This window comes from Eleginops maclovinus, chromosome 14 (assembly GCF_036324505.1).
Source record: "Eleginops maclovinus isolate JMC-PN-2008 ecotype Puerto Natales chromosome 14, JC_Emac_rtc_rv5, whole genome shotgun sequence".
Classification (NCBI taxonomy): Eukaryota; Metazoa; Chordata; class Actinopteri; order Perciformes; family Eleginopidae; genus Eleginops; species Eleginops maclovinus.
Window position 1 is genome coordinate 3259941 of NC_086362.1, and position 27602 is coordinate 3287542.

At 43.0% G+C, this 27602-nt stretch overlaps 1 protein-coding gene across 1 annotated transcript in view; it reads left to right on the forward strand.

The window, feature by feature from the left end:
- Window positions 1-26702, forward strand: part of zgc:109889 (uncharacterized protein LOC553542 homolog) — a 29221-nt gene extending 2519 nt beyond the window's left edge. The window contains exons 4-13 of the mRNA XM_063900250.1: window positions 13051-13195; window positions 14497-14631; window positions 18108-18261; window positions 18852-18969; window positions 19963-20031; window positions 20620-20664; window positions 21655-21788; window positions 22682-22978; window positions 23131-23528; window positions 23778-26702. Of these exons, the coding sequence (XP_063756320.1) occupies window positions 13063-13195; window positions 14497-14631; window positions 18108-18261; window positions 18852-18969; window positions 19963-20031; window positions 20620-20664; window positions 21655-21788; window positions 22682-22978; window positions 23131-23528; window positions 23778-23935 (1641 nt within the window). The 5' untranslated portion in view covers window positions 13051-13062 and the 3' untranslated portion in view covers window positions 23936-26702. The remainder of the gene's footprint in view (window positions 1-13050; window positions 13196-14496; window positions 14632-18107; window positions 18262-18851; window positions 18970-19962; window positions 20032-20619; window positions 20665-21654; window positions 21789-22681; window positions 22979-23130; window positions 23529-23777) is intronic.
- The last annotated feature ends 900 nt before the right edge of the window (window positions 26703-27602 follow it).

The window sequence follows — 27602 nt, forward strand, 5'->3', positions numbered from 1 at the left end:
CCAGCTTTGGCCAGCAGTGATTAGATAATAGGTTTTCTCTTTTGTGTGTGTTGGTGTGTGTGTTAGTGTGTGTGTTAGTGTGTACAGTACAGAGTTGTATTCATGAGAGACAGTGCTGCTCAGACAAGCTTGCGCTGATATCTTACATAAGCAATTCATCGAGGAAGGAGGGCAAAGGAGGCTGAGCACTAAATAAGCATAAACGCTCAAACAGAAGCAGCTCAACACACACAACAATACACACACATATTCACACACAGGAACTTAACGTCAGCAGGAGAAGTAAAGGCAAAGATGGTGCACAGAAGCATCTACTCTGCTGAGGGTGGAACGTGGTATTCTCTGGTTTTTTATAAGCGACTCTAAATGCACACTTTTCATTTATTCCCAAAGGAATTTCTAGCTCGCTTGCATTTTGTGTTTCCTATCCTGCACAGAAACTTCTGCGGCTTAGACTTGATGCATTTTGAATGGGATAAAACACTGAAAGAAGGCCTTTTTGTGGACCATCTATTACAAAATGAGGCTTCAAATAGCTAGGTTTTCATACATCTGCACCGTAGACAATTAATTCTGGAAAGTTATTCACTTTTTATAATGGAAATAACGTTTGTATGAAGCTAAAGCTACCAGGTGGCTAGCTTGGCCAAACTCTTTCCTGCCGCTTCCCTGTAGAAACCCCCGCGGGATGATTAGGATTCCAGAGGTTCACGTTGTGTTCTCACAGTGATCTGTATTTCAGGAGTCATCCGCTCTCTGTCCCTGGGTAGGAAGCACATGATGCGTACAGGTTTTCCAGATGCATGATGGACGTTATTCTCATTCATCCACCCCCCCCCCCCCCCCCTGGGAACTTGTCCTGTGACCGAGCGTCTGGTTTGTTCCTCTTTGAACCAGATCTGCTCCCTTCATAATGGGTTCCAGGTGAAAGGAAGTGGGATCTGATTGGATTATTCTGCCGTCCTCTTCTGGATTTTCCCACATGTTGAAAACATGTTCAGCACGTCTCGTGGTGGTGGTGGTGGTGGGCTAATGTTTTGAATTAACTCTGAAGACTCTGTGATGTGGCCACTTTAAGATCCACTCCGGGGCTACTCATGGTTTGAATAACCGTCCGACAAATTGAATAGGGTGTCATCATGAGTCTTTCATACCACATGCTCCTCTCTGTTCCCATTAAAAGTAAGTATAGCTATATATAGAACACGGTTACAATGAAAGCTGCTAAATATAAAAAGTGTCCTACTCTTCTGAAAACACACTTCCTTAGCTTTATCATGCTAGCCAGGATCCTCTATAATCCATGTAATGCTGCAGCTAAGGATTATTTTCACTATGAATTAATCCTCCAAAGCTTTCCTCCATTCATCAGTTAATTGCAGAAAATTACAAATGTTTTTTATTGATTCCTTTTGTTAACTTGTTACATAATTACATCACTACGTAACACTCGCGCTTCTATTGGCTAGGGGCGGGACATCTCTAAGTGGTTGACCAATCACAACAGAGCCAGGACAGCTTACCAATCAGAGCAGACTGGGCTCTGGTTTCAGACAGAGGGGGAAAAGAGGTGATGCAGGACAGGCAGTATGAGGAAAATAAAGAGCTTTCTGGACATTAAGGCATGGATATGATGCTTAAAACGAGCATTATATGGCCCCTTTAATGCAGGAATACAAGAGGAAGCATTAAATGGATCCCCTAAACTGTGCTAAATACTGTAAGTAAGCTCCAGAGTACATTTAATAGCATATTGGATCGCATGTTTTAACCATTAAAGACACAACTTTGCTTTAAACTTTCTGTGATTTTCTTATCTTTCTGCTGATATTCCAAGTGACTGAAGTCGATCACCTTCTTTCATATCTGCGGCTGGCAGTCCATTTATCATAAAGTTAGCCTTTCAGGTGCAGACAGGAAGGGGGAAACTGTCCTGCGTTACTGCTGTCAGGAAATATATTCTGAAGCACCACTGGGACCAGAGCCAGGCCAAGTTCAGTATCACGGTTCTTCCACCTGGCCCGTGTAGCCCGGCTGCTTTAACTGGCTTTTGTGGTTTTTATTCTCAGTGGGATGATGCAATGTGCAAGCAAGGGCCGTCTATTGACCACACATCTGTGGGGGTGTCACAGTGTACAATGACACTGATCGTGTGTGTGTGTGTTTGGCTGTGTGGCTGTGTGTGTGTGTGTGTGTACCTAAAGGCCAAAAGGTATTATTTATTGCTGCTTCTAAAAGACACAAACATAAACCCTGTCCCTCAACACCCTTCCTCCTCCCGTTTTTTACCCGAGGAAGTCTGCCCCAAGCTCCAAAAGAGAGAGGCAGTTGTGACGTATTTTTACTGTTATATTTCACAAACGTGATACTTAGTTAAACGTTTTGTTCTGCTGGATAACAAGCTAACGTTAGGCCTTAAACAACTACAGCACGGTCACATGACTTCACCGCTAAGCTAAAGGCGGCTAATGTTCGAGGTGAGGACGTTTAATGTGCAACATACCTCCATAAGTCGCACATTAGTTTAGAAATTCTGTTCAAGTGTCATCTGTTCATCATTGATAGGAGCGCTTTATGAATGAACGACATCAACAAGGCCTTTTTATTTTATTGAAAACTAAGCTATTTTAAGTCCCGTAAATGGACATAAAGTACAAAACATATTTAAAATAAATGTGTTTTTATACAACTTGCACAAAGAAATTGAATAGATAAATATTACGCAATACGAAACTCTTAACACAAATAATTCCCCTCAGCTTTAGGCCTTCAGATTCATAAAACGAACAAACCAGATACTGCATTTCTACAGAGCTGTTTTAAGAGCTGGTAAACTTTCACTTTACCAGAAGCATTGTACAAATTCCACTCAAATATGATTTATGTTTGCTGTTGATCTTGGCTCATTGCAGAGGGGGTCGATAACGCTGCTCTCCGGGGCCTCGGTTGCGTCGGACAGTGATTGGGTGTTGACGTGCAGGTGGTTTTGCTTGGAGGAAGCTATCGCGCCGGCACTAGCCTCCAGCTTCAGTCTCCGAGTGTGTTAACCGCTGTGATTAAAACGATGGAAATGGAAATGGAGCGCCGGTACGACCGCCTCTTCAGCACATTACCTTTTATTGATTCCTGTGGTGGAAGTGTGATCTCTCTTTCCACATGCAGGTCAGAGGTAGCTTCAGGGCTGATGGCTGCTCACAGACCCCCTCAAACCCAAAAGGCTTTTTAAATCTTTTGGCAGAAAGATTATCCGTCCTCTGGTCAGAGCCTCCCTCGCTGCTGCTCAGCAGACAGCTTGGATTTCAATCAAGTTTCAATCCTCACTTCCTGTGAGCGGAGAGAGGCTCCTACTCTGCAGCAGGGTTTCATTTGGACGATAGGAGCAAATGTGTGTTTTCTGTTATTGGCGAAACACTTCTTTGTTTCGAATTTTAAACGTGGATGTAGTTTGTCGCTAATTCAGTCACAAGGAATTAAGCTACTCCCCATGAAACACACTTTGAAGTAGTCATTAATTCCAGCTTGTTGGACAGTTTGACGATGTACTTCAATATGTCTCTCATCAAAGATACTGCCATACCATAAACACAGTGGCAGTTCCCTTTAACATCTCTATGGGCTGGGTATTGAGCAATAGTAGGCAATTTTGCATTAAATCAAAAAGCTTTTTTACTGAAAATATTAGCATTTATTTTATTTTTGTGCCACTGCGATGAATAACTTAGATTGTGTCATTGCTTTAAACAAAAACAGACATCCCTTTTTTTTATTTACATTCCCATCTTTAACAGGCCATCTTAGACCAGAACCAGTCCTCCACTCTTCTGTTTCTTACTGGTTTCTGTGTCCATCCCTGTCCTTCTAAAACTGGGAGCTGGGAAACTGGGACACTGTGACACATCACATCACAGCTTTAACGTGAGCCGTCTCTCCCAGGCCTGCAAATCCCAGTGCCCAGGCCCCCACTGTCCACCAACCCCACACCAGTACATCCAGTTAGAAAAAGTGTGTGTACGTGCGAGGTCACATGGTTCTGCCGGATGACTTGTTGCAATCGTGCTGAGGTCGACACATTTAATTGTGAGGGACCGGGTCGCAGAGGGGCACGGGGAGAGTTCTCATAACACACACACACACACACACACACACACACACACACACACACACACACACACACACACACACAGAATAGAGCCTGAAACATTGCATTCATTCTGTGCCTGACCTGTTTACTAACCACATTAGCAGAGTGGAATAGAACAGCTATTTTGTGCAGATAATATTCAGCATCTCTTTATTCCACCCGTTGTCTCATTTTAGGTTGCTCTCTTTAACAATACACGTAGACTTTACTTCGTATCTGGCTTTACAATGTGAAGGACATTCGTCACGGCACGGCATGTTTATTTTAGTTAGTTGAATTACTCCCCCCCCCCCCCCCCCCCCCCCCCCGACCAATCAGCTCAAAAATAAGACTGTCCTTGAACGCATCACCAAGGGGAGCTTTAAACGCGTTCCTGATGCTTCACTGCTCGACCATAACCGTAAAAAGGAGATAGGACCATAGAAATGCTCTTTTTTTGTATTTGAGTGCGTTTAGTCGAACCAAATGGGTCGTAAAAATAGTGCACACTAATATGAAGTATAGTTAATGAGCTGAAACAAGGAAAAGTTATGCAAAGGAGGGCGAGGCGGGGTTTACATCCAGGTGTAATGAAGCGACACCTCAAGGCTGGGTGACTTTGACTGACTGTTATTAAATGTAAGAGTAAAACAGAAGCACAGTTAGTTAAAATCAATGTCTCTATTTGTGGTTAACCCCACCCGTGTGGCACGCAGAGTGGATCAAAAGCAAACGCCTCTAATGAATATCAAATACCTTTTCGACTATCAGGACGGTGACGGGGTTACTGTGTGTGTTTGGCAAGGTGCCCCAGGCTCTGCTGTCGCATGTTTTATTCACTGTTCATTAAAGTGGCTGTTTCATAACACTTCATCTGCATTCACACTCCAGGGAAGAGGTACTGTACACACACACACACACACACACACACACACACACACACACACACACACACACACACACACACACACACACACACACACACACACTGGGGACAATGGAGTGACTGAGGGCTCTGGCAGAACTTCCTCGCCCCGATGTAAACTCTCTTTTGTCTCGCAGTCCTCCTCCGATCACTTCATTATCCAGCCAAAGATGAAAAATACTTCCAAAGAAACCATGACAACAACGCAGCTCACTCCCCCCCCACCCCCCCCCCCAAAAAAAGAGAGAGAGGAACCGAGAGTGAAAAAGAAGGTCTCTCGTCTCCGCTTTGCATAATGTGTTTTTAGGGAGGATTAGTCCTTAAAAAAGGGGGGAGTGGCATCGTAATTGTGATCATTTTTGCACAATGGCTCCTCAACCCAAGAGCATCAACAAATACAGACATCAAAGAGAGGAGCTGCAGCGGGGCGGGGGGGGGGGGGCACGAGGGAGATAGAGTTTTAGGAGGAGAGGAGGAGAAAGGAGGCCAGCGTCTGGGGGGTGAAGATGAAGCTGTAACTGAATTTGCCGCGCTTTAAATGGCAATGATGGGTCCGCGACATCAAACACAACAACAAGGCAGCTTTGTGAAATAAAGAGTGGGATTTTCGCCTCAGCTTTGTTCCGTTTTCCATTCGCTGATGTCTTTTTTATTATCCCACATTTGGCGCGCGACCAAGCAAAGCAAAAGCGGAGACTAATCCTGACTCGGAATAAAACATCAGCTCCGTTTCCCCGCGCCTCGGCTCACTCGTGTTTTCATAGCTGTGTGATCACTGGCTGTCAGTCAACGTTATATATTACATGCATTACAAACTACCTGTTATTTAGTCTACAGGGGGGGCCACAGAAGGGAGGGTTACTTGACCTTGAACATATTTTCCTGCTGGTTTAGAAATGTTCTATCTTATTCTGGTGTGTGTTAAATGGATGAAAATAATCATATTTCTTGCCAATTCCGACACATTTAGAGGGGAATTCAGATTTAGTTTTGATGTGGGGTTGAAAGAAGCACATTCTTTGAGAACTACTACCATTACATGCTATTTTTATTCCATCTTCTCCCCTATTCAGACGATAAACTTGGTGCATTTTATCCCACTGCTACAGTTTGATGTCTTTAAACTATCACAAATGACGAATTAATCCAATTAAAGATGCATTTCAAATATTAATATAGGGAAAATTTAGATTTTGATTGTAAAAGGCACTTAAAAAATGCAATATATGCAAAAATAAAAGTGTTTTAAGCAACTATGCTTTACATTAAATGCAATTTTTTATGCTTTCCAAGTATCAGACAAAAAACCCCTGCTATTTACAGTTCTTTTTATCCCACTGCTACAGTTTGATGTCTTTAAACTATCACAAATGAATAAATTAATCCAATTAAAGATGCATTTCAATTGTCAACAGAGAGAAATTTCAGATTTTTATTGTAAAAGGCACTTAAAAAATGCAATATATGCAAAAATAAAGTGTTTTAAGCAACTATGCTTTACATTAAATGCTATTTCTTCAAGTATCAGACAAAAACCCTCATATTTGCTGTGCATTTTATCCCACTAATACAGTATGATGTCTCATTAAAGATGCATTTAGCCGCTTTGTTCAATTATGCAACAGCAGCCTGATCTTCAGTGGGCGTTACCTCACACATGCACTATGAGCCTCTGTGGTGCTGCTTCCTTTAATTCATTTACATTAACCAGTGACCTAATAACCCTATTAATTATACGCTCTCCTTCCAGTGTTATTCTTAGCACCCATTCCTTATTCCTTATTCACACATGAGCTACACTGTTCTAGTTTGTCTTCACACATTACTGTACTATCAGAGTTATAAATAACAGCACTTTACTATCTAATTACGGCATACAATTCACTCTGAATGAACGAATACAGGCATAAATATATACAGATGTAAAGAGAGAAGAGGAGACTCATTTCATCTTCAACATATGGAAGTCTTTGTAGTTCATTGAAGCAGCCTGCTGGAGCTGAACATGGGTTATTCCCATGTTTGTCTTTAGGCAAACCTTTAATTTTGTGTTATAAAAATGGAGGTTAATTGATAATTTATTCCCAAATGTGGATCATTTATCTGAAAAAGAGACCTAAAAAGGAACCAGGTGTTTATGGATCTAGGAATCTTGTAATTCATTTTGGTATTTGATTATTTGATGTGTAAGTCACAGTGAAAAGGTGCAGTGTCTTCTTGCTGTTGGATTCATTTGGAGGATCTTAGCCTTTAATGTTTGAAGAACCCACATACAGTATTAATCACACCTGATCTCCTATAATGCTTCCATCCAGCGTGTCACATCATTCATGCTGTTCACAGAGCCAGACAGATGTCTCTATAGCCGGAATATAAATTGGTCTCTCATGCAGTTCATCATCTCCTTATATCAGCTTTAAGAATCACCGCCTGTCATTTCCATTAGTTACTGTAAGGCTAATCAGCTGCCATTATACCGGTCCCTCCTATGGAGCAGGAAGGAGGAGGGGAGAGTCAGACTGAGCGACATTTTACTCAGCGTGGCACAGTAGGAGGGTTGTGTGTTTGTGTGTGTGTGTGTGTAGTAAATCTATGGCCATCAGACGGAGCAGTAATAGCATTATAGCTTCGGCCTGCAGCAGTAATGTGTTTGGTTAAGGTCTGTAATTAAGACTCCTTTATCCATCTGTCTCTCACTTACACACAGTCCTGCATACAAAGCAACACACATGCAGAGACAGAAGTTATTCTACTCGAGAAAATGATGAGTAAACGAAAGGTTATAAGTGCTGCTTTTACATGATTCATTGCAGTGTTGAAAACTTAACTAATGAGTAGACATAACGGCGTGAGAGCAGAGTTAGTGGTTGCATCTCTGCACGGTTTCAGACCAGACAAAGTCTATCAGCCTGCCCCCCGGGGAGCTGGCTGTAAATCCCAATCTGTTGGACGTTTGGCCGGAGATCTCCTCTACTCCTCGCGGACAGGCTGCTTTGGATCAGGAGGACAGAGTCTTAGCTGATTCGTTTTAACGTCAGCCATCAAAACAGTGAGATTCAGAGGAGCCGAGACCAAGAGGTGAACGAGTGACGTCATGGTGTCGGCCATCTGTGTTTTGTTGAGCCGACGGGTGGTCAGGGCGTTGGATCTGGGATGTAATGGTTGTAGCTCAGCCACTGGGAGCCTTCTGCAGAACATAACCAATATATTGCACCTGACCTCTGCAGGACGTTGGGTTGTGATGTCACTTCCTGGACTGAAGTCTCATTACTTTAATGCATGATTTAGGCTAGTCCTTAAACCAGGAGATGAGTTAGCATTGTATCTGGGCCTTCATCTTGTGGTTAAATATCTGAAATCTACATAAATATGTAATCGCTGTGCAATCTTTTGGCCTGAGTTTCATACATTACATTACACTTCAGACGCTTTTATCCAAAGTAACTAACAAACTCTCAATCCTGCCTCCCACTTCCCATGTATGAGAGTGATAAACCTGTATATGTTAGCACAAATGAAGAAGTGACTCTAAATAAAGATGCATTTCAAATGTTGACATGGGGAAAGTTCAGATTTTGTTTGTAAAAGGCACTTAGAAAATGCAATATATGCAAAAATAAAGTGTTTTCAACATATATTGATATTTTTGTCTTACTCCAACGTCTCCAGACTTGTAAAGGTGTAAAAGATGGAGCCGTTTTATCAACTTGAGCTCATGTGCAAAAGTAGTGACGTAATGCAATGCAACAAACTCTGCAGAATGCCTCTTCTTCCTCCTCCTCCTCCTCCTCCTCTTCCCTGTCTTTGAAGACCCCAGCCTCTGACAGAGGATTCATGCGTTTCCTTAAACACCGTCTCCTCTGGTGATGAATCTCAGATCTGAACTTTACTTTCTGAGTTCCTGAAAAGATCCTCTCTCCCCTCCCTAAACGCTGCGGTGTGTTGGGTAAGGTGTCTGCAGACGGCTCTCAATCCTCCCGAGTCCCCGCTTCACTTTGAGAGTTTGTAGTTGTAGTTTTTCTCTCACACGGGGGTGTCCTGCCTCCCCCTCCCTCCTTTCCCCTTCCCTTTTTTACCTCGCTGCCATCCCTCCTCTCCTGCAGATGATTTTCAGTGTGTGCAGCGCCTGAGTGCCACTTTCAGGAAGCGGAGCGGATTCCTCAGCCCGTTGCCATGGCAGCGTTCCCATGGCTCCACGACACACTTTCTGGCTCCCCCTCCTTGCTCTCGTTAATCTCCCTCTCTCCCCCTCGGTTTCCCCAAAAAATTGCTGAATCCAAAATGTGATTTCTGGACGAACAGTGGCTCCTCTTTTAACTTTGACTTCTGGAGAGGATCTGGTTCAGTCTCACAGGTCTGCAGTGTTTACTTTCAATTTCCTGTGGGAAGGATTTCACATTTATTGCAAATTAATTTTAATCCGTGATATTTCTTATCGTCCTAATCTAACCATGAGGTTATTATGTAGATTTTAAGAAAGGGTGCTGGTACTGCTAAGCCAAAGAAAACAGTAAAGATCACATCCGTGTGAAAAAGAGCTTGATAGTTGTACTGCCTTTCATAGTGTAAACTCTGCCCTTTTTGTCATTGGAGGGGACGTTTTGAGGTGTTTTCACTTCAAATATATAAATGTCCCAATCTGTCACATAAGAGGTGTTTGACAATGATGTTGACTACCATGCATGGCAACTGCAGACATGTAGTGCGTCTCACGGAGGAAGCAACTAATCCTGTATGCGAAACGCCTCAAAAGGACCAAAATAAATGACCTTTTAACCCAATTTCACAAATATCTCCAGCACGATTTATGACACCTTGCTCTGAAGCGACATGTCAATTAGATCATTACATTAATTTGCATGCTTTAGTAGCTTGTGCTCTGTGTGTTTTTAAATATATTAGACCCCTTCCCTTTTCCGTAAGGCAACAAGGCTTGATCACTCGTTATGTTTAGGGCAAAGTATTTCCACAGATCTCAGTCCAATTTCTAAATGAAATCAATAGAGCGATCCAGAGTGAGAGTGAGTGAGGGATACATGCAGGACAAGAAGGTGATGGACTTTGAGAGCAGGAATCATTTGATTTTGCACCTTTTTATGTATTTTGGACACATTTTTGGAGAATAAATGCCCATTTTGTAATAAAACATGGGAAATAAATGCATTACATGGCTAGTTGTTGAATTATAGGAACCATTAAAGCATTATAGGTTTTTATTTAAGCTTCCATTTCTAATCCTTTGTCTCCAGCGCCTTCATATCAGGGCTGTAGCTCACCAGGCTGATGTCACTGTGCCCTGCAGCTGACCTGAATGCACTTGTGTGAGGAGGGAAATGCCTCTGGGTCAGTGTGTGTGTGTGTGTGTGTGTGTGTGTGTGTGTGTGTGTGTGTGTGTGTGTGTGTGTGTGTGTGTGTGTGTGTGTGTGTGTGTGTGTGTGTGTGTGTGTGTGTGTGTGTGTGTGTGTGTGTGTGTGTGTGTGTGTGTGTGTGTGTGTGTGTGTGTGTGTGTGTGTGTGTGTGTGTGTGTGTGTGTGTGTGTGTGTGTGTGTGTCAGAGCGAGGGAGTATCCTCATCATTGCATGATCACAAACCCAGACTAATGCCAGCGTCTAGCTTTCGCACAAACATCCCCCTCACACACATTCACCAACACACACACACACACACACACACCGACTTTAGATGGGGGAACACCCACCGAGGAGTAGCGATATCCACCCTCACTGATTTATTAATGAGCAGGTAGAGATGGAGCGAGAATATAGCGGAAAGAATGAAAAAAGTGGGGAGGGGTCGCACACAGAGACAAATAAGAGATGAAGGGCAGCGATGAAGAGGAGCGTGCATGTATTATTAAACAGCTGGGGTGTTAGATTATTTACTGCAGCTGGAGAAGGGGTCGATATTGACACACACACACACACACACACACACACACACACACACGGAACACTCCTAAGAAATGTCGGCACTATGTGACATTTTTGTGTAATTGAATGTCAGGAGACATTAGAGGCAGGAGGAGAAGGAGGGACGTAAAGAGGTCATTTTATCACGTGTGGTTCAGTCTGGACAAACAAATTAAGCAGCATACACACACACACACACACACACACACACACACACACACACACACACTCACACACTCACTTGAGCAATTACAACATTTCTTTGTTTACTTCCATTTTCTTGGCTTTGGTTTTCATCTCATCCTGGAAATATTAATAGTGCCAAAGATTATATTGGAAGGGTGGGAAAGTGTGTGAATTTTTAAAAGAAGAATCAGAAATTTGAAAAAGTCTGAATTGTTAGGAAAAACAGATCATTTTGAAGAAATAGTCGAAAGAAAAAAGTCTAAATTTGTTCAAATCTGACAAAAATGTGGGGTTTGTAAAAGAAGGTGATTAGGGCCACATGAATAAGGAGTTAGACTAATGAGAAAATAGTGGGACAGTTTTAAAAGTGAACATTTAGAATAAATAATTGGAAGTGTTTAAAAGTGGTCATTATTATTTCCAGAGATCTGACCCATAAACACACACCTTCCACATGCACATATGCAAACAGTGAGCACACCGTCCCAAATCTTATCCAATTTCTCCCCGTGTCATTCTTGATCAAGAACTACAAATCTCTGTAAAATGAAACTCTACACAGTCACATTTAATGCAAAATCTTGGGAAGTACTTTGATAATAAGGTATCATAAAGAATACATAATAATAATTCAGCATCACTATTTAATACTGAATGTTTTATATTCTAAAATGATGTGCACATTATTTATTGAAATATATTTTCTTATATTTTTTATTTAAAATAATTATTGTATTTTATCGGACACTTTTAAGTTATATTATATATACGTTCATTACCGAAAGAACGAGATCGCGGATACAAGCGGCCGAAATGGGATTTCTCCGCAGGGTGGCTGGCATCTCCCTTAGGGATAAGGTGAGAAGTTCAGTCATCCGGGAGGGACTCGGAGTAGAACTGCTGCTCCTTCGCGTTGAAAGGAGCCAGTTGAGGTGGTTCGGGCACCTAGTGAGGATGCCACCTGGGCGCCTGCCTAGGGAGGTGTTCCAGGCACGTCCAGCTGGGAAGAGACCGAGGGGTAGACCTAGGACCAGGTGGAGGGATTATATCTCTTCGCTGGCCTGGGAGCGCCTTGGAATCCCCCAGTCAGAGCTGGTTGATGTGGCCAGGGAAAGGACAGTTTGGGGCTCTCTGCTGGAGCTGTTACCTCGACCCTGACGGAAAACCGGGAGAAGATGGATGGATGCGTTTATTTATTTCTATGTATTAATTTTTATTGTACATTCTTACTTTAACTTAGATTAATATAAATGTTTATTTTATTTTGTATCTTTTTATTTTCTATTAAATCCTATTTAAATTAGATGCAAGCGTCCCTATTGTTATGGTTCTAAATGATTTAGATCTAGACTGATCTGCATTCTGCTTCATTTATTTTTTCACCCAGCACACGGCTCACATCATATGACACAGGCTCTACATGCAGCTCTTCCCTTGTGGCCCCTCAGACACACACAGTCTCTCTAATGAAGCTCACTCTCTTTTTTCTGTCATAACCCTCTCTTCCCTATCCTCTCCTCTTTCTTCCTCTCTTCCTCTACCCTCTCCTCTCTTTGTCTCCCCCCTCTCTGTCCCTCGTGGTTCCTCTGGCTCATTAGCAAAGTTTAGAGAAGTTTCCGGCTCATTTGGCTCTTGGCTCGTCACGGCTGCACTGACATTGAACGCTGTGATAAGCGGCTGCGCCCCGCGGCGGACATGACACCTCCGTCTCTGTCAGGCCTCTCAGCTGAGCACCAACCTGTTCTTCCTCTCTCATGTCAGAGGAGCTATAATTGTGGTTTTCCTCCTGGGGGAAACAACATGTCAGAGAGCAATTTTAGACAGACAGCGAGTGATTCAGTTTTGGATATTTAATACCAATAAATGTAGGTCTGATTCTCACCATTACCCAATCATCTCTCTCTCCTCAGCCGTAGACCAGCATGCCGTTGGTCAAGAGGAACATCGAGCCCCGGCACCTTTGCCGCGGGGCGTTACCGGACGGGGTGACCAGTGAGCTGGAGTGTGTGACCAACAGCACTCTGGCCGCCATCATCAAACAGCTGGGCAGCCTCAGTGAGTATCCTGGGGGAAAGAGTCTTACTTGACACGACATTAGTTTAGCTTACAGCACATCTTTTATTGAAGGAAGCACAACTTTTGTTAAAGACTTGAGATGTTCAAGTACACTTTTAGTTAAGTACTGTAGAGCTGCAGAGATGTCCAGGACCACAAACACTATGCAACAGAGTGAAATAAAGGTTTAGTTTGGTACAGATCCTCTTGAAAAAGTCACACCATATTCATTTTAATATATCTTTGAATTATATTGAGAATAATGAAGCAATCCCTCCTGTAAAATAATAAGATTATTAGTCAAAAATAATCAATGAGTGGTTTTAGTGACAAATGGTGCAGCCATAATCAAACTAATGAATTTAACGAAGGTAAACGTTGATAAAATTCCTTGAATGACTTATTTCTAACCGTGGACTGACATTAAATGCTACCAATGCTCAAAGACTAAAGCCCTGTGCACACCAGCGTTTACAACTCATCTCAGTTTACTTCAAAGTTGGGTTGCAGATTATTCAGCGGAATAAAAGATCCCGTTTTGATATGACTAACAGTCAGAGTCTAAATGAAATTCAGCGACGTCTCTGTGAGTGATGCTCTGCCTCGGCCCCATCTGTCATCTCTTTGGCGTAGAGGCAGAGAGATGCAGCAGGTGGGTGTGCATGTTTATACGCGTGCGCATTTCAATAGGCTTAGAGGTGGCTGTGCTATCGAGGAGGGCTTCTCAGTAACTACATTTACATATTTGTAATTCTGTCACACACGACACACCTCCACCTCGGGGGATTTCATTCATCTCCTGGTTGTTTCTGAATATTTTTGGACAGTTTTTTCGACTTTTATTTGGACTGTACTTCAGTGAAATGTGGATTTGATAGTCATTTCTGTTGCTCCAATTAAACATTAATGCCTTCTGCACAAATGAAGCATATCCCAGTGTTATTCACATACAAAAAGACCATTATTTAGATCACAAGAGCATCACTTCAAACAAAACCCTGGTCAATTATTTAGGATATAAACCCAGATATGGCAACCGGAGCTCAGCTGGCCACCGTGAAAATGTTGATTCACTTTCCCCGGGTGAAAGAATATTCCATACTCTTTTTAAATGTGTGTGTGTGTGTGTGTGTGTGTGTGTGTGTGTGTGTGTGTGTGTGTGTGTGTGTGTGTGTGTGTGTGTGTGTGTGTGTGTGTGTGTGTGTGTGTGTGTGTGTGTGTGTGTGTGTGTGTGTGTGTGTGTGTGTGTGTGTGTGTGTGTGTGTGTGTGTTTGTGTGTGTGTGTCTATTTTTCCGTCCAGGTCGCCATGCAGAAGACATTTTTGGAGAGCTGTTCAACGAAGCCAACAGCTTCTACCTGAGGATGAGCAGCCTGCAGGAGAGGGTGGATCAGCTGGCCGTGAAAGTCACGCAGCTCGACTCCACCGTGGAGGAAGGTACGGACGGGAGTTTGGATTAATAATGAATGATCACGTAGGACTGTGTGTGTGTGTGTGTGTGGGGGGGGGGTGTGGGTGTGTGTGTGTGTACAAGTTGTTCCACTTTGTTTCATGTCTCTCTGCTTCATCACGATCTCCATTTCATTGTGTGAACACAAAGACACACACTCACTCTACAACACTCCTGTGTGTGTGTGTGTGTGTGTGTGTGTGTGTGTGTGTGTGTGTGTGTGAGTCATGATCGTTATCTCCATCATTAGGCATTTCACTATCTCTGAAGGTCGATTCTTTTAATGCAGTAATTGATAGACACACACACACACTCTTGGTCAGGCTGGGCTGTGATGATCCACTCAGCCCTTACAGAAGGATTTCAGAGCGCAGTACGGTGGCCCTGGAGGCTCAAAATGAACTTAAAAGCGAGAGATGAGAAACCTCAAAGCTTAGTGCTCTTCCCCTCCCCTTATCCATCTCCCCCATTCCTCCTTTTCATACTTTCCTCACCCTCTCTGACTACTTCCACTTCTCTTTTTATCCTCACCTCCTCTGTCCTTCCTTTCATCCTTCCTTCCTTTCATCCTTCCTTCGTCTAATTTTCCTCCATCCTTTTTGTATAATTATTCCTACTCTCATATATCTATTTCTCTCCCAAACATCTCAATCTTCCTCTCCTTCACTGCTCCTCCTCCCCATTTCCTTTCTCTTCTCACTTCCGTTTCTTTCCTCCCTGTATTCCTCCCGCTCTCTCCCCCCTCCTTGTTAATATTGCCGAGTCATTCTGCAGCGCGGCGCCTCAGACAGAGCTTCAGATAAAGCTGCACAGACGGCGATGAAAAGGAAAAGCTCAGCAGTCCTCAGCCTTTCCCTCCTCTTCCTCTCCTCCTCCCCCGCTCACTCTCTTTCATCTCCTCCTCCGTTCATTTCCATGCTTCTTCTTCTTCCTCCTACGCATAACCAATTTGTCCGTCCATCGTTTTTCCACCACACATTCACTCTGTCCTCTGGTACTCAGCCGCCTCTCGCTTCTTCTTCTTCTTCTTCTTCTGCCTCCTCACTCCCTCACTCCCTCACCCCTGCCTTCTACTTCTCCCACTTTGTTCTGTTCATTATGAAGCTAGCAGGCACATTAAACCATGAATGAAGGAGGGAGGGAATGAAGGCAGGCAGAAAGGAAAGGTAAATGAAAAAATATAAAGGAGGAAAGAGAAGGATAAAGGAAGGAGGAGACAAAAGGAAGGAAAGGTAATGAAGAAGAGAAGCAAGGAAAGGGAAGGACAATAAGTATCTTGTCAATTCAAGTTCTAGTCCTTAAAAAGCATATTTTTAGCATTTAAATTGGGGAAAATACCATAAAAAGCACAACATTTGAAGGCGTTAAAGAACAAGTAGTATAAAGGTCTCTTAAAATAACATCACATAGTTTAGGAAAGCGGATCAAACGAGCTTCACACATCGACATTCTGATTTGAATCGCTTCTGTTTCTCGTTAACTTCACTCGTGTTAAATCGCATTTTCACTCTGTTCATGGGAAAGGAATGATGCGTCACACACACACTACACACACACACACACACACACACACACACACACACCTCCACTAAAAGAGCATCTCTTTGAAACTGATATTCATTCATCTAACTCTCGTTATACTTCCTGTACGGTGCTGCACCTCCTCTCAGACGCTGACAGGATTATTAAAGCATCCACGTCGTGATACACTCATCCGGTTATTAGCAGGAACACAACATGTTTGTATGAGAGGGAAGAGAGACGGAGGACATGAAGCGAGAGGTGATAGAGAGACGGGGTGTGTGTGTGTGTGTGTGTGTGTGTGTGTGTGTGTGTTTGTGTGTTTGAAAGAGAGAGAGAAAGAGGGAGAAGCTAGAGGTCCCTTTGAAGATGTGTGTGAATGAAAGTTGCATTAGCTGCTAGTTTTGTGGATTATTCATCTGGCCGCGGGGACGGAAGCTTAGGAAGGAATGATCAAACAGCAAGCAGACAGGAGTGTGAGTGTGTGTGTGTGCTGACTGCAGAAACACACACACACACATACACAGATCAAACAGCCAATCGCTTCCTAGTTTTTTAGGAATTCGCTGTCAGAGGTTAGACCGAACATCCTCCTTTTTTTCCTGACGCTGTTAATGTTCACACACACACACACACACACACACACACACACACACACACACACACACACACACATACGGTATACAGTTCATAAGTCAAGTAAATCAGTGGTAGCAACATATGTCAAACTGATGCCGTGTGTGTGTGTTTGTGTGTGTGTGTGTGTGTGCGCGCGCTTATCCATCCGTTGATCCTGGATAGCCTTCCACTACTGTAGCGTTAAATCTCCTGTGGGGGGGTTAAGGGATTGACACACACACACACACACATCTTCTCTCTCACTCCCATTCTATCTCTCACACACACACTATCTCTGTTCTATGTAGACAAATCCCGTTATCACGCAGTGCTACACTTAAACGAATTACGTGCAAGAAAATGTATTAACTAAAAATTCACTAAATGTCTGGGGGAGGGGGGGGTGTTAAGCTGGTGCAACAAGCTCTAAGACTTATCTGTCCCTGCTGTCCCATTATCATACTCTGTGTGTGTGCGTGTGTGTGTGCATATGTGTGTGTTGGAGGTCATACAGTGTGTACGATATCTGCATTATTCTATAAGCATGTGCAGTGTGTGTTATTAGAAGGATTTACAGGCACTTTCAGGGGTTTTATTCAATTTTTTTCTCCTTTTATTGTGGTAGAAACCCTAAAACCTGATCCATCCTTTATATAATTCTGATTAGAGCATACAATTCATTCAATATTTGTATTAAAGGAGACGTCCCTTGATGTTAAGTGGGCCCCAGGAGTCATTTTTGTCATGAAATGTTCTCATTTTCTGTCAAAACGTGTGGTATTTTATCGCCTGTTCTTCTGCTCCTGTAAGCAATTTCCCACATTCCCAGAATGCCTTTCAAAAAAATCCATAAACAGATAAATCTCAAGGTCCGAGGCTCGACAGTGTGATATTTTTGGACTGCACATTTGCTTTGAAGGTGGCACCCAAGACTGTGACTAAACTGTTAAACTCTGAAGTCTTACTTTGAATGTTATCTTATTTTATTTAATCTTAAACTGACTTTGGTGGCATAACACGTTAAATCTAAGTAGCTGTTCCCTGGATGATGTGTGCACCAACAAGATATCTCTCATCCCATAAATCCTGATTTGATTTATGAGTGCCTCTGCAGATCCTGGATCAGAGGGCAGTGCTGCACACCCAGGATTTAGCTGCTAATCCTCCGAGTTATAAAAACAGCTGTTTTCAGGGATTATTTCACAAATGCTGAAAACGATACCAAATAAACGAGAAATAAATACATGATACAACATTCGTGCCCTGTTTTTCGACCTAGCTGTCTTGTTTACTTTATGTTCTCTCTCTCTCTCTCTCCTCCCAGTGTCCCTGCAGGACATCAACATGAGGAAGGCCTTCAAGAGCAGCACCATCCAGGACCAGCAGGTGGTGTCCAGGACCTCCGTGCCCAACCCGGTGGTGGAGATGTACCATCGCTGCGACAAACCTCCCCCACTCAACATCCTCAGCCCTTACAGGTGAGTTAGTTATATTCATGTTATTTATTGGTTTAAGGAGTGTGAAGGAACAGCGATGAAATATTCTGCAGAAACCTGTCAACGAGAACAAGCTAATCAGGAAGCTACTGTACCATGCTAACGCTAACATGCTAGCAATTCATGCTAATGTGCTAATGAGCCGAGCTAACGTTGATTTCAACCAAAATTGTAAAAGCTCCTTCACTTCTTCTTCATTTTAGGTTGTTTTTGACTACAATACATGCTTTGTCTTCATAAATTACTATTTTTATCATAATATAATTTACTTAGTTGTCTGATTTAATCACAATTTAAGATGTGAAGTGGCTAGTAACCATGCTAATGTACCCGTTGGCCGATCAAATGACTTGACTTGCACCACGTTTGGAAAATCTGTTAGGTTTGCACAAGGCAAAACTCATATTTGTGAAGATCTAAAAGTAGTGCATGTAGTAATTTATCTAAAAAATGTATTTAATAAGGTTTTATTTTGTTGCATCTGCTCCTTCTTAAACCCACACACGTTCTGCTCCATTTCTTTGCCTCTTCTTTTTGTTCTCAACATCTTTGTCCCCTTTCTTTCTCTGCAGGGACGACAAGAAGGACGCTTTGAAGTTCTACACCGACCCCTCGTACTTCTTCAACCTGTGGAAGGAGAAGATGCTGCAGGCCACCGAGGACAAACGCAAGGAGAAGAGGCGACAGAAGGTGTGTGTACGCATCAGTGTGTGTGTGTCTTTGTGAGTGCATGTTGTCCTGAGTGTGTGTCTTTGTACACATGCTGCAGGCTGGATGTGTGTGTGATTGTGAGAGTAAAATACATCCATCTTCTGCTCAATTGTGAATTTGTTTTTATGCTGCTCTTTGATTTGATGCATTCCTCTGTGTGTGACATCATTAGCTTTGCTTCGTTTTGTAATTGGTTATTGATACAGCAGCAGGTGGACAGAGCCTCATAAATGACCAAAGGGGAATAAAACAGTGTCTATATTATACCATAATGACATTCATACAGGGATGTAGCTACTAAATAATGTGACAGCTATGACAGTGATTATTTACACATAAACTGTATAAATATATGGCAAAATAAATACTTTATACCTTTTTTTAAATGCAGAGTATTAAACCTAAACCCTTATTGTTTTCTATTTCAAGTTACCTTTTAAGAGCCATAAACTATAAGCAATCCAAATTTGTTTTACTTTTAATACAACATAGACCAATTTTAGTTTATAGGAGACTAAAGGGTAAAAGGAAGATGGGAAATTGGCAAATTTATCCTGGTAAAACTCATAACTTGGTCAGTAAAATAGCATATTTGGCATAAAAATCAAATATTTGTTTATATTTCTAGCTTTTATTTCCTTTTTATTCACTTCCTAGTTCTTCACTTGCTCTCTCGACATGTTTCAGACCCCTGAACGTCTGCTGCTGTACGTGTGATCACTGTGCTCTGTCAATATTTCTGTTCGATTTGATGCTGCTCACATGTTTATGTTCCCTCCTTTCAACCTGGAAATAAAGTCCCCTCAGAAACAAAGATGGAGGATCTACACCTTCCTCCTCTTCCTTTTGCTTTTCCTCCTTGTCTTCTTCTCTGATGTATAGAGTTATCTGGCCTCAAAGACTCCCCTTCCTCCTCCTCCCCCCCTGCTCCGTCTAATGCACCAGCTTCTCTTTTCTCCCATGTTTCCATAGGGCTGTCCGGCCCACCCTGACAGGCCCCACTCCAGACAGGCCCCACCCAGGAGCCCCCTGTCCATCTCTGTAAGACAACCCAGACCCCTAAACCCCACCCCCACTTCCCCCCATGCACCCATGCACGCTCACACACATCACACACTCACTTTTATGAAAGAATTTGGGAAGGACACAAGAAATAAATCACAAATATTACCACGAAACTATCCAGAGTTTGAATTTCAGTACTAAAAAAATACACACACTGTGTGTGTGTGTGTGTGTGTGTGTGTGTGTGTGTGTGTGTGTGTGTGTGTGTGTGTGTGTGTGTGTGTGTGTGTGTGTGTGTGTGTGTGTGTGTGTGTGTGTGTGTGTGTGTGTGTGTGTGTGTGTGTGTGTGTGTGTGAGAGACTTTGCATGCCACCTCATCCTCTCTCTAACCCCCTGTAATTGCTTTGCTTCCTGTCTTGAGTTAACACAACTTTTGGCTCCGGTCCATCAGCATCTTGTGTGTGTGTTTTAATAATGTCTGGAGGGTGGGTAGACTAGTGTGTGTGTGTGTGTGTCCATGGTGAAGGAGCTGGTGGAGGGGTCCTGTTCTCTTCCTCTGACCCAGACTGATCAATAATCAATAACTAACTCTCTCTCCGTCTGTCTGCCTCGTCTCTCCTGCAGGAGCAGCAGAAGCAGGTGGAGGACCCGGGCAGAGAGGTGAAGAAGGTCGGTTAACACACACACACACACACACACACGTGTCATTTTTATTATTTTACGCTTGCACTTCTTATTTTAAATTGTAACTTATCTTTTTGTATTTTTTTAGTGTTTTTATTGCATATACATTCTTGTGTTTCTATAATGTATTTATTTTATCTATCTTTTATTTTCATCACAAACCCTAATTTCTTCCAGAATAAAATAAAATATAAATTAATTCAGATTCTGACACCACCTGTAGACTTCCTGTCTGATTCTTTTTAAGGGCACTTTCTGTTTCCTTAGGTGAAAAATATTGAGTGTATCTACCCCAACTTTCTGATATCCTCCCTTGACCCATGCTTCACCTCTCCACTGAGTTTCATAATAATCTGGAGTATAGTTCTTCTGTTAAGGTGCTGAGAAACAGAAACAAAAGCAGACTTGGAGGAAAAAAACTATAAAAAGTGATGTTTTTAACATTTAAAAAAGGAATTCTCAACCTCTTATTGCACAATATCGTAGTTTTGTTTCCCAAAAACCTCTGGACTGCCAAGAGTGGCAAAAATAATATGATTTTAGGCACTTAGACTAAAGAAATAGCTCCTTGCAATCTCCAGTGACCGGCTTTAAACTTCATTATTACTTCTGAAGGACAGCTTTTTAAGGCCAGATCCTCACAATGTTATTTATTATCTAAATTGAGTCTACCTTCTTAAAGTGTTTTACAATGAACTCAGGTTTTTATGAGTGCAGTGGAAGAGAGGAAACCTTTGCCAGCAGAGATCGCTCTAAAACCATCTTTAATAAAAGTCTATTGAATCAATTTGTTAAAGTAAAGGCGATGAGACAATCGGCGCCCGTTAGTGGAGAGCGCAGGATGTTGAAGTGATACAGCCGCACGCTTTACCCACAATAAGTATCATCACCTACATTATTCATCAGCAAAGAGACATGATGTGGTTCCTGTCTTATTCCTCCAGTGATTGTTTACCTTTTTGTTTCTCTCTCCAGGTGCGTAAGGCTCGTAACCGCCGGCAGGAGTGGAACGTCCTGGCCTACGACAAAGAGTTCAGACCTGACGCCCGCCTCACCCCCTCCCCCTACCATGGCATGTCCTCAGAGGGATCCCTGTCCCCTGATAGCAGGTACACACACACACACACACACGGGACACATTATTGGGGTTTAAGGGTGAAGTTTTCTGCATTGGAATTGCAACCAAACTCTATTTCTTTCAGTTTTTCTCCAAATTAAAATGCTGTAAATGATATTTGTATATTATAAATGGTGTTTAGTGTGCAGGTATTTCTACCTGACCACCCAAAGTGTCACTATGACACACATTAGAGCTCCTCCCTGTGGCGGAGGTTAAGTCAGGCGTGCTCTGTGCAGCTCTGTGCTGCCCTCTTCTGGAGATGGTCGTTCAGGGCATGTGGATTTCTTGAATTGGTTTCCTCAAAATGTTGTAAGAAAAGATTAGATCAAACTTTGAAAGGGAAGGGATCACTGCAGTGGCAACATAGGGATTCAGTCAGAATATTAACACAGAAAGTAAGGATGCAGGCAGAACACGAGATATCAAAAGCAGTGAGTAAAGGGAAATGGATACGTTGCATTTGGTCAATGCCATTGTAATTGTTTCTACATTTTAACATAATGCAGCATTTATGGTCTCCTTTTTCTCTCTTTAATTGTGAAACCTCAAGTTTACCTGTGGATTATTATCACTTTGTATTCATGTGTCATCTGGCTACTATGGGGTTGACTAATAATATTGGTAACAAAATAGTAAAGCAGCAATCAGGAGGATAAATGATATCGTGCGTTAAATCCTTCTTTGCTTGCTTAATCGACAGTTTAGTCACATTTTAAATACACAAAGATAATAAATAATATACAGTTTTATAGAGAATACATGATTGATATACACAAAATAGAATGAATACAAAACTTTATTAAGAAGCTGTTAAAACACGATGAATAAAAAGCAATACATTTCTTTTGAAGCCCGTAAATGTGACCCTCTTCTCTCCCACAGGTCGATGACTTCGGACTCTTACCCGGCGAGCCCCAACCACCCCTCCGCCCAGGTCCCCAGCGCCGTCCACCCCCCCGACCACGGCAGGGAGCACCTCAGCGCCGCGGCTCAGACTCAGTCCCTGGATCGGATCCTGCGGCCGCCCAACCAGCCCCCGGGGGCCACAGGTGCCGCGCCCGGGCGCCACGCAGCCTCTCTGGGCCGGACTCCGTCAGGACACGGAGCGCAGCCGGGCGGAGACCCCACGGTTAACGGGCCGAGGCAGCAGTCCGTTAAGGAGTACCGGGCCGGGCACGGGTAGGTTTTACTTCCAGCTGAAGTTAACGTGTGTCTTTCTAGGTATTACCTTTAGCGTTCTCACTATCTCAATGTGTATTTGGGTCGTTCCTCTCCGATGTGTTTTTGTCCTTTTGTGACCAAATTGTTTCTGATTTTTCCTCCCCCCGCAGTGGTCAGCCCTCCACCATCCCAGAGTACTACATCCCCCCCGCCCCTCCTCCCCCTCCCCCGACCATCCCCTCGGCTCAGACGGCCTTCGACGCCGCCGCCGTGCCTCCCGGCGCCGCCTCCGCCGTCCCCCCCACCTCCTCCACCCTCTCCCGCCCCTACTCCCCTTCTCCTCCTCCTCCCCCGGCCAACTACGTGCCCTCCCCCTCCCACCCTCCGTCGGGCGCCCCGCCGGCCGCCCCTCCTCCCCCGCCGCCCGGTGTCCCGACGGGCTACCACGGTCACGCGTCGCCCCTCCAGGCCGGCGTGGACGGAGCGCCGGCAACCAGGAAGTCCACCATGCTGGGGATGATCCCGATGAGCGACGCCCGCTCAGACCTGCTGGCCGCCATCCGTAGAGGTGAGAGTTCAAGGTCAAAGGTCGAGGTGGAGTTCAGGTGTAGCCGTTGGTGGGTGGATTTTGTAGCTTTTGGGTCTCACGTGTATTTCTGCGCATTAGATCCTTAATTTGAGCTACAGTTTTTATTACTCAGAGAAATTGAATTATCTGATTAAAAATGTAATACAATCCGAAATCACCGCCGTTTGGAGACGTTGCCAGAAACTTCTACTCATGCATATGCTCCCTCCCTCCCTCCCTCCCTCCCAGGCATCCAGCTGAGGAAGGTGCAGGAGCAGCGTGAGCAGGAGGCGAAGAGGGAGCCGGTCGGCAACGACGTGGCGACCATCCTGTCGCGCCGCATCGCCGTGGAGTACAGCGAGTCCGACGACGACTCCGAGCTCGACGAGAACGAGTGGTCTGACTAAACGTTTGAAATAAAGGGGGGGGGCGGGTGATCACTGGGAGTAAAGGGGGGCTGATGCATTGAGACACTGAGGTGGTGATGACGGGGTTTGGTGATGGTTCATCATTAACATTTCAACATTAATTCAATCATACATTCTTGCAGCCTCGCTTCGACAGCAACAGGTTGCCCCTGACGATGCCTGTTCTCTCCCCCCCCCCCCCCCCCCAACAACCACCACCACTCATTTGTAACCACTAATGTGACAGACAAACCCCTCCCTCGCTGCGTATGAGAGTGGTAATTATTATCAGTCCTGCAGGTTACGAGCCTGTAAGTAAAGTCAGGAGGGCCCCCAGTGAAGAGGGGTGGGGGGGGGGGGCGATGTGTTTACAAAGCACATGGTATAGCACAAAACTGTTGTAGTGCAATCTTAACTTATCTGCCAAATGCTGAGAAGGAATTAATGGAAACGTGAGGAAAATCAGGGAAAAGTTAGAGGAGGAAACACTGACTTTTGAGAGTCCGGCTTTTTGATCGTTTTACCCAACTTGAGACGAAACAATCGGCTCCTAAATCTTCTTCCTGTAATCAAACCTGCCGTGCGCGTTGAGCCTGTACCTTTAGATATCTCCATAGTTACCTATCTTTGTCACGTTATTTATAATGTGTCAAAAATAAATGCATTTTCAGTAAGAAAGACATGGAATCAAATAGAATGAAGATTCAGATTTATCAACGGGTGAGATTACACATTCTCCTTACTGCTCAAAGGTCCGGAGTTTCTCAACTTATTTACATTTAAAACGCAGACTTTTTTAAACACACAGCTCAAACTGCAGCGGACAAGGTTCATAATTTAGGTGCATCTCCAGATCTTGTGTATTACATTTTGGTAGCTGTGCAATGAGTGTTTTTAATGGCTTGTTTATCGTGTTAATTTCTACATATTTTGTGAAAAAGTTTAATTTTTTTTAATGTTTTTTAATTCTACTTTGTTTTAAAAAAAGAAATCGAATTATTTCTTCAAAAGTGTCAAATTTACCTAAAAATTCTGACTTTTTTTTCTAGTTTTTTAGCATTTTATTAGACACCATGCAACCTGCCATTATAATTACATGACACGCAACATGTAGAAGTATCCACAGAGAAATGAGATGCTGTTTCTCTTATTTTATTTCTGGTAAAGCGATTGAAAAGCCCCTAAAGTCCGTGCAGTCCTCCATACTTTAATCATTGTGGCGCACAGTAGTTCCCTTATTGCGTAATAGCTGAAGCGAGCGCCATTCTTTTTATTTTGTCACCATTCATGACATTTCAGGCAGTGACAGTGTGCTGTGGTATTGGTCTTTATATATAAACGCTTCCACACACACACACACACACACACCGGAGTCGCCCTCACAGAGCTTCGTCATCCTGAGCCAGGGGTCAAAGGTCACCCGTTCCATGCGACCCCCGCTCACTTGGTGAACGCAGACTATAAATACTAGGTGTAAGAGCAGTAATATATTCTCTATCTCTTTTCAGTATAGGTTTGGCTAATCCTCCGTATGAGCTGATTGGACTGTAGTGTTTTTCTATAACGTGGTTTTTCTTTTGACGATGTGCTGCGGTGAGTTGTTCACTTTGGTTTAGTTTTTTGGGGGTTTTCTATTCCGGGCTGTAGTCGAGGTACAGGAAAAAACAGTTTCACTCAAATCAGAGAAGCATTTCTAACTTAATACTGCTTTTAATCTATTCTCGAGCGTTAAAATCCCCCCAAAAACAGCATGTAATGCTAGGTTTATGCATTTCCTAACACTCAATAAGTTCCAATGTTCCTATTTTTTGGGGGGCAATGAAGCATTTGGGGTTTGCTTGAATCATGAGACACAATTGCAATGTGAAAGAAATCCCCTCAAGCTGTTTTTAGTTATCCTTTTGTGCTAATTAAATCTCCCTGTGGAGAGAAATTAGACAAATTTGAGAAGCAAGTCGATTATAAATAAATATAAGCACTTAACTTCAAAAGAGCAAATGGAAACGTGTAAAAGTGTAGTTACTTCCTGCTTTGCATTGAAATATAGGCAGAAATGTGCTGTAAACGTCACATTTTCCACCAAGTTTGGCACAATTGGATATATATTTTCACCATTTTAAAACACCAAACAGATTGGCAGCTAAACCAATCAGAGAGCAGGGATCCAACATGAATTTGACGCCCATATTTGGTCTGTGGGATCGAGGCGTTTGGTTTTAGTTGAGTAGTTATTTTGTTGTTGTAAATAAATACCACATGCTATTTACAGAACGGCTCACTGTGGAAGAACACAGACTGGATTAAACTGGACCTTTGATGGATGTGTTGTTGCTGGTGGTTCTCCCCGATTGTTTGGTAAAGTACTTATGTTTGTTAAAGCGGAGAAGCACACGTGTCATGGATACAACTCCCTCTGCCCTAAAAGCACTTCCTGGTCTCTGTTATGTCCTTAAATGTAAAAGCTGTGACTGAAAGACCTTAAAAACATTAGCCCTATTTTTCTTAAACTGGAAATACTTGCCGACCAAATCAGGCTAAACTCCACCTCTTGTATCTATGGCTACTGGCTTGTGGGAATACTTCATTATGTGTTGAAAATGTGAGAATTGAAATCATGTTGTATAGACTTTTTGGCGACGCAGCCTGTAAAGTTAAAAAAAATATCCATTCGGGGTGATATAACATAGACAATGGAACAAAATAAACTGTGTATTGCACACTAAAACCAACTGTAAGCAAGTATGCATGTAACTATAGACAATAAATGGTGAACAAAATGGGTGTCCTGTCTTTTTCCAACAATTAATGACATATTTTTGTATTTTTAGGATGAATTATCATGTCCTTTCTCGCTGGTGTTGATCGGTAATTGTTATCAAATGAAACGGATTCAAATACACAACAAAGGTTATGAAATCTGTACGTGTGCTTCTTTTAAATGTGTGTTTTGCGATAATTAGCATCGGAATGAGAAGCAAAATGACCCTTTTGGTGACAATCAATCCCAATTTCTTTTTCAATCCTAAAGATAATCTGTTTTTTTTACAACTTGAAAAAAAGAGGCTCGTTTTATCGTGAAATCCTGAAAAAAATGAGCAAAAAGTTGAAGATTTTAATCCAAATTTCCTGGTTTTTTTAATGTAGAGATTTAGCCATTTCATCCACTTAGCTCAAACTGAAGTACTGACCTTAATTGACCCTTAGTTACCACTTTCTGGAAATGAAACCTGACAGGAAGTAGGAGATGTTTGCCACGACATCATCAAATATTAGATTGTGTGTCTGTTGCTTTTCTTGGAACAAATCTGTCTCACAACTCTTGACGTACATCCAGAAATCATCAGTGCGTTTTGCCAGCGTTGCGTCGCGCCCTTCTGTGTCAACGCGATCCGTTCCAGCGCCGTGCCGCGCCGTTCTGGTTCTTGGCGAAAGGCGGAGGAGGAGGAACCGATGGGTGCTGTTTGTGAGAGAGAGGGAGTCATTTCGGGGCACAGATGGTGACACAGCAGAGAGAGAGAGAGAGGTCAGTGGAAAATACCAAAAAAAAGCACCATAGATGCTCAAGTCATGGGGAGGAAATGTATGTTAACCAAAGTCTGGAAATCCAGAGGAGTCAGTCTAAGAAGTGTTGAGTTTATCGAGAGTTTATTCATCCTTTGAGTCTACT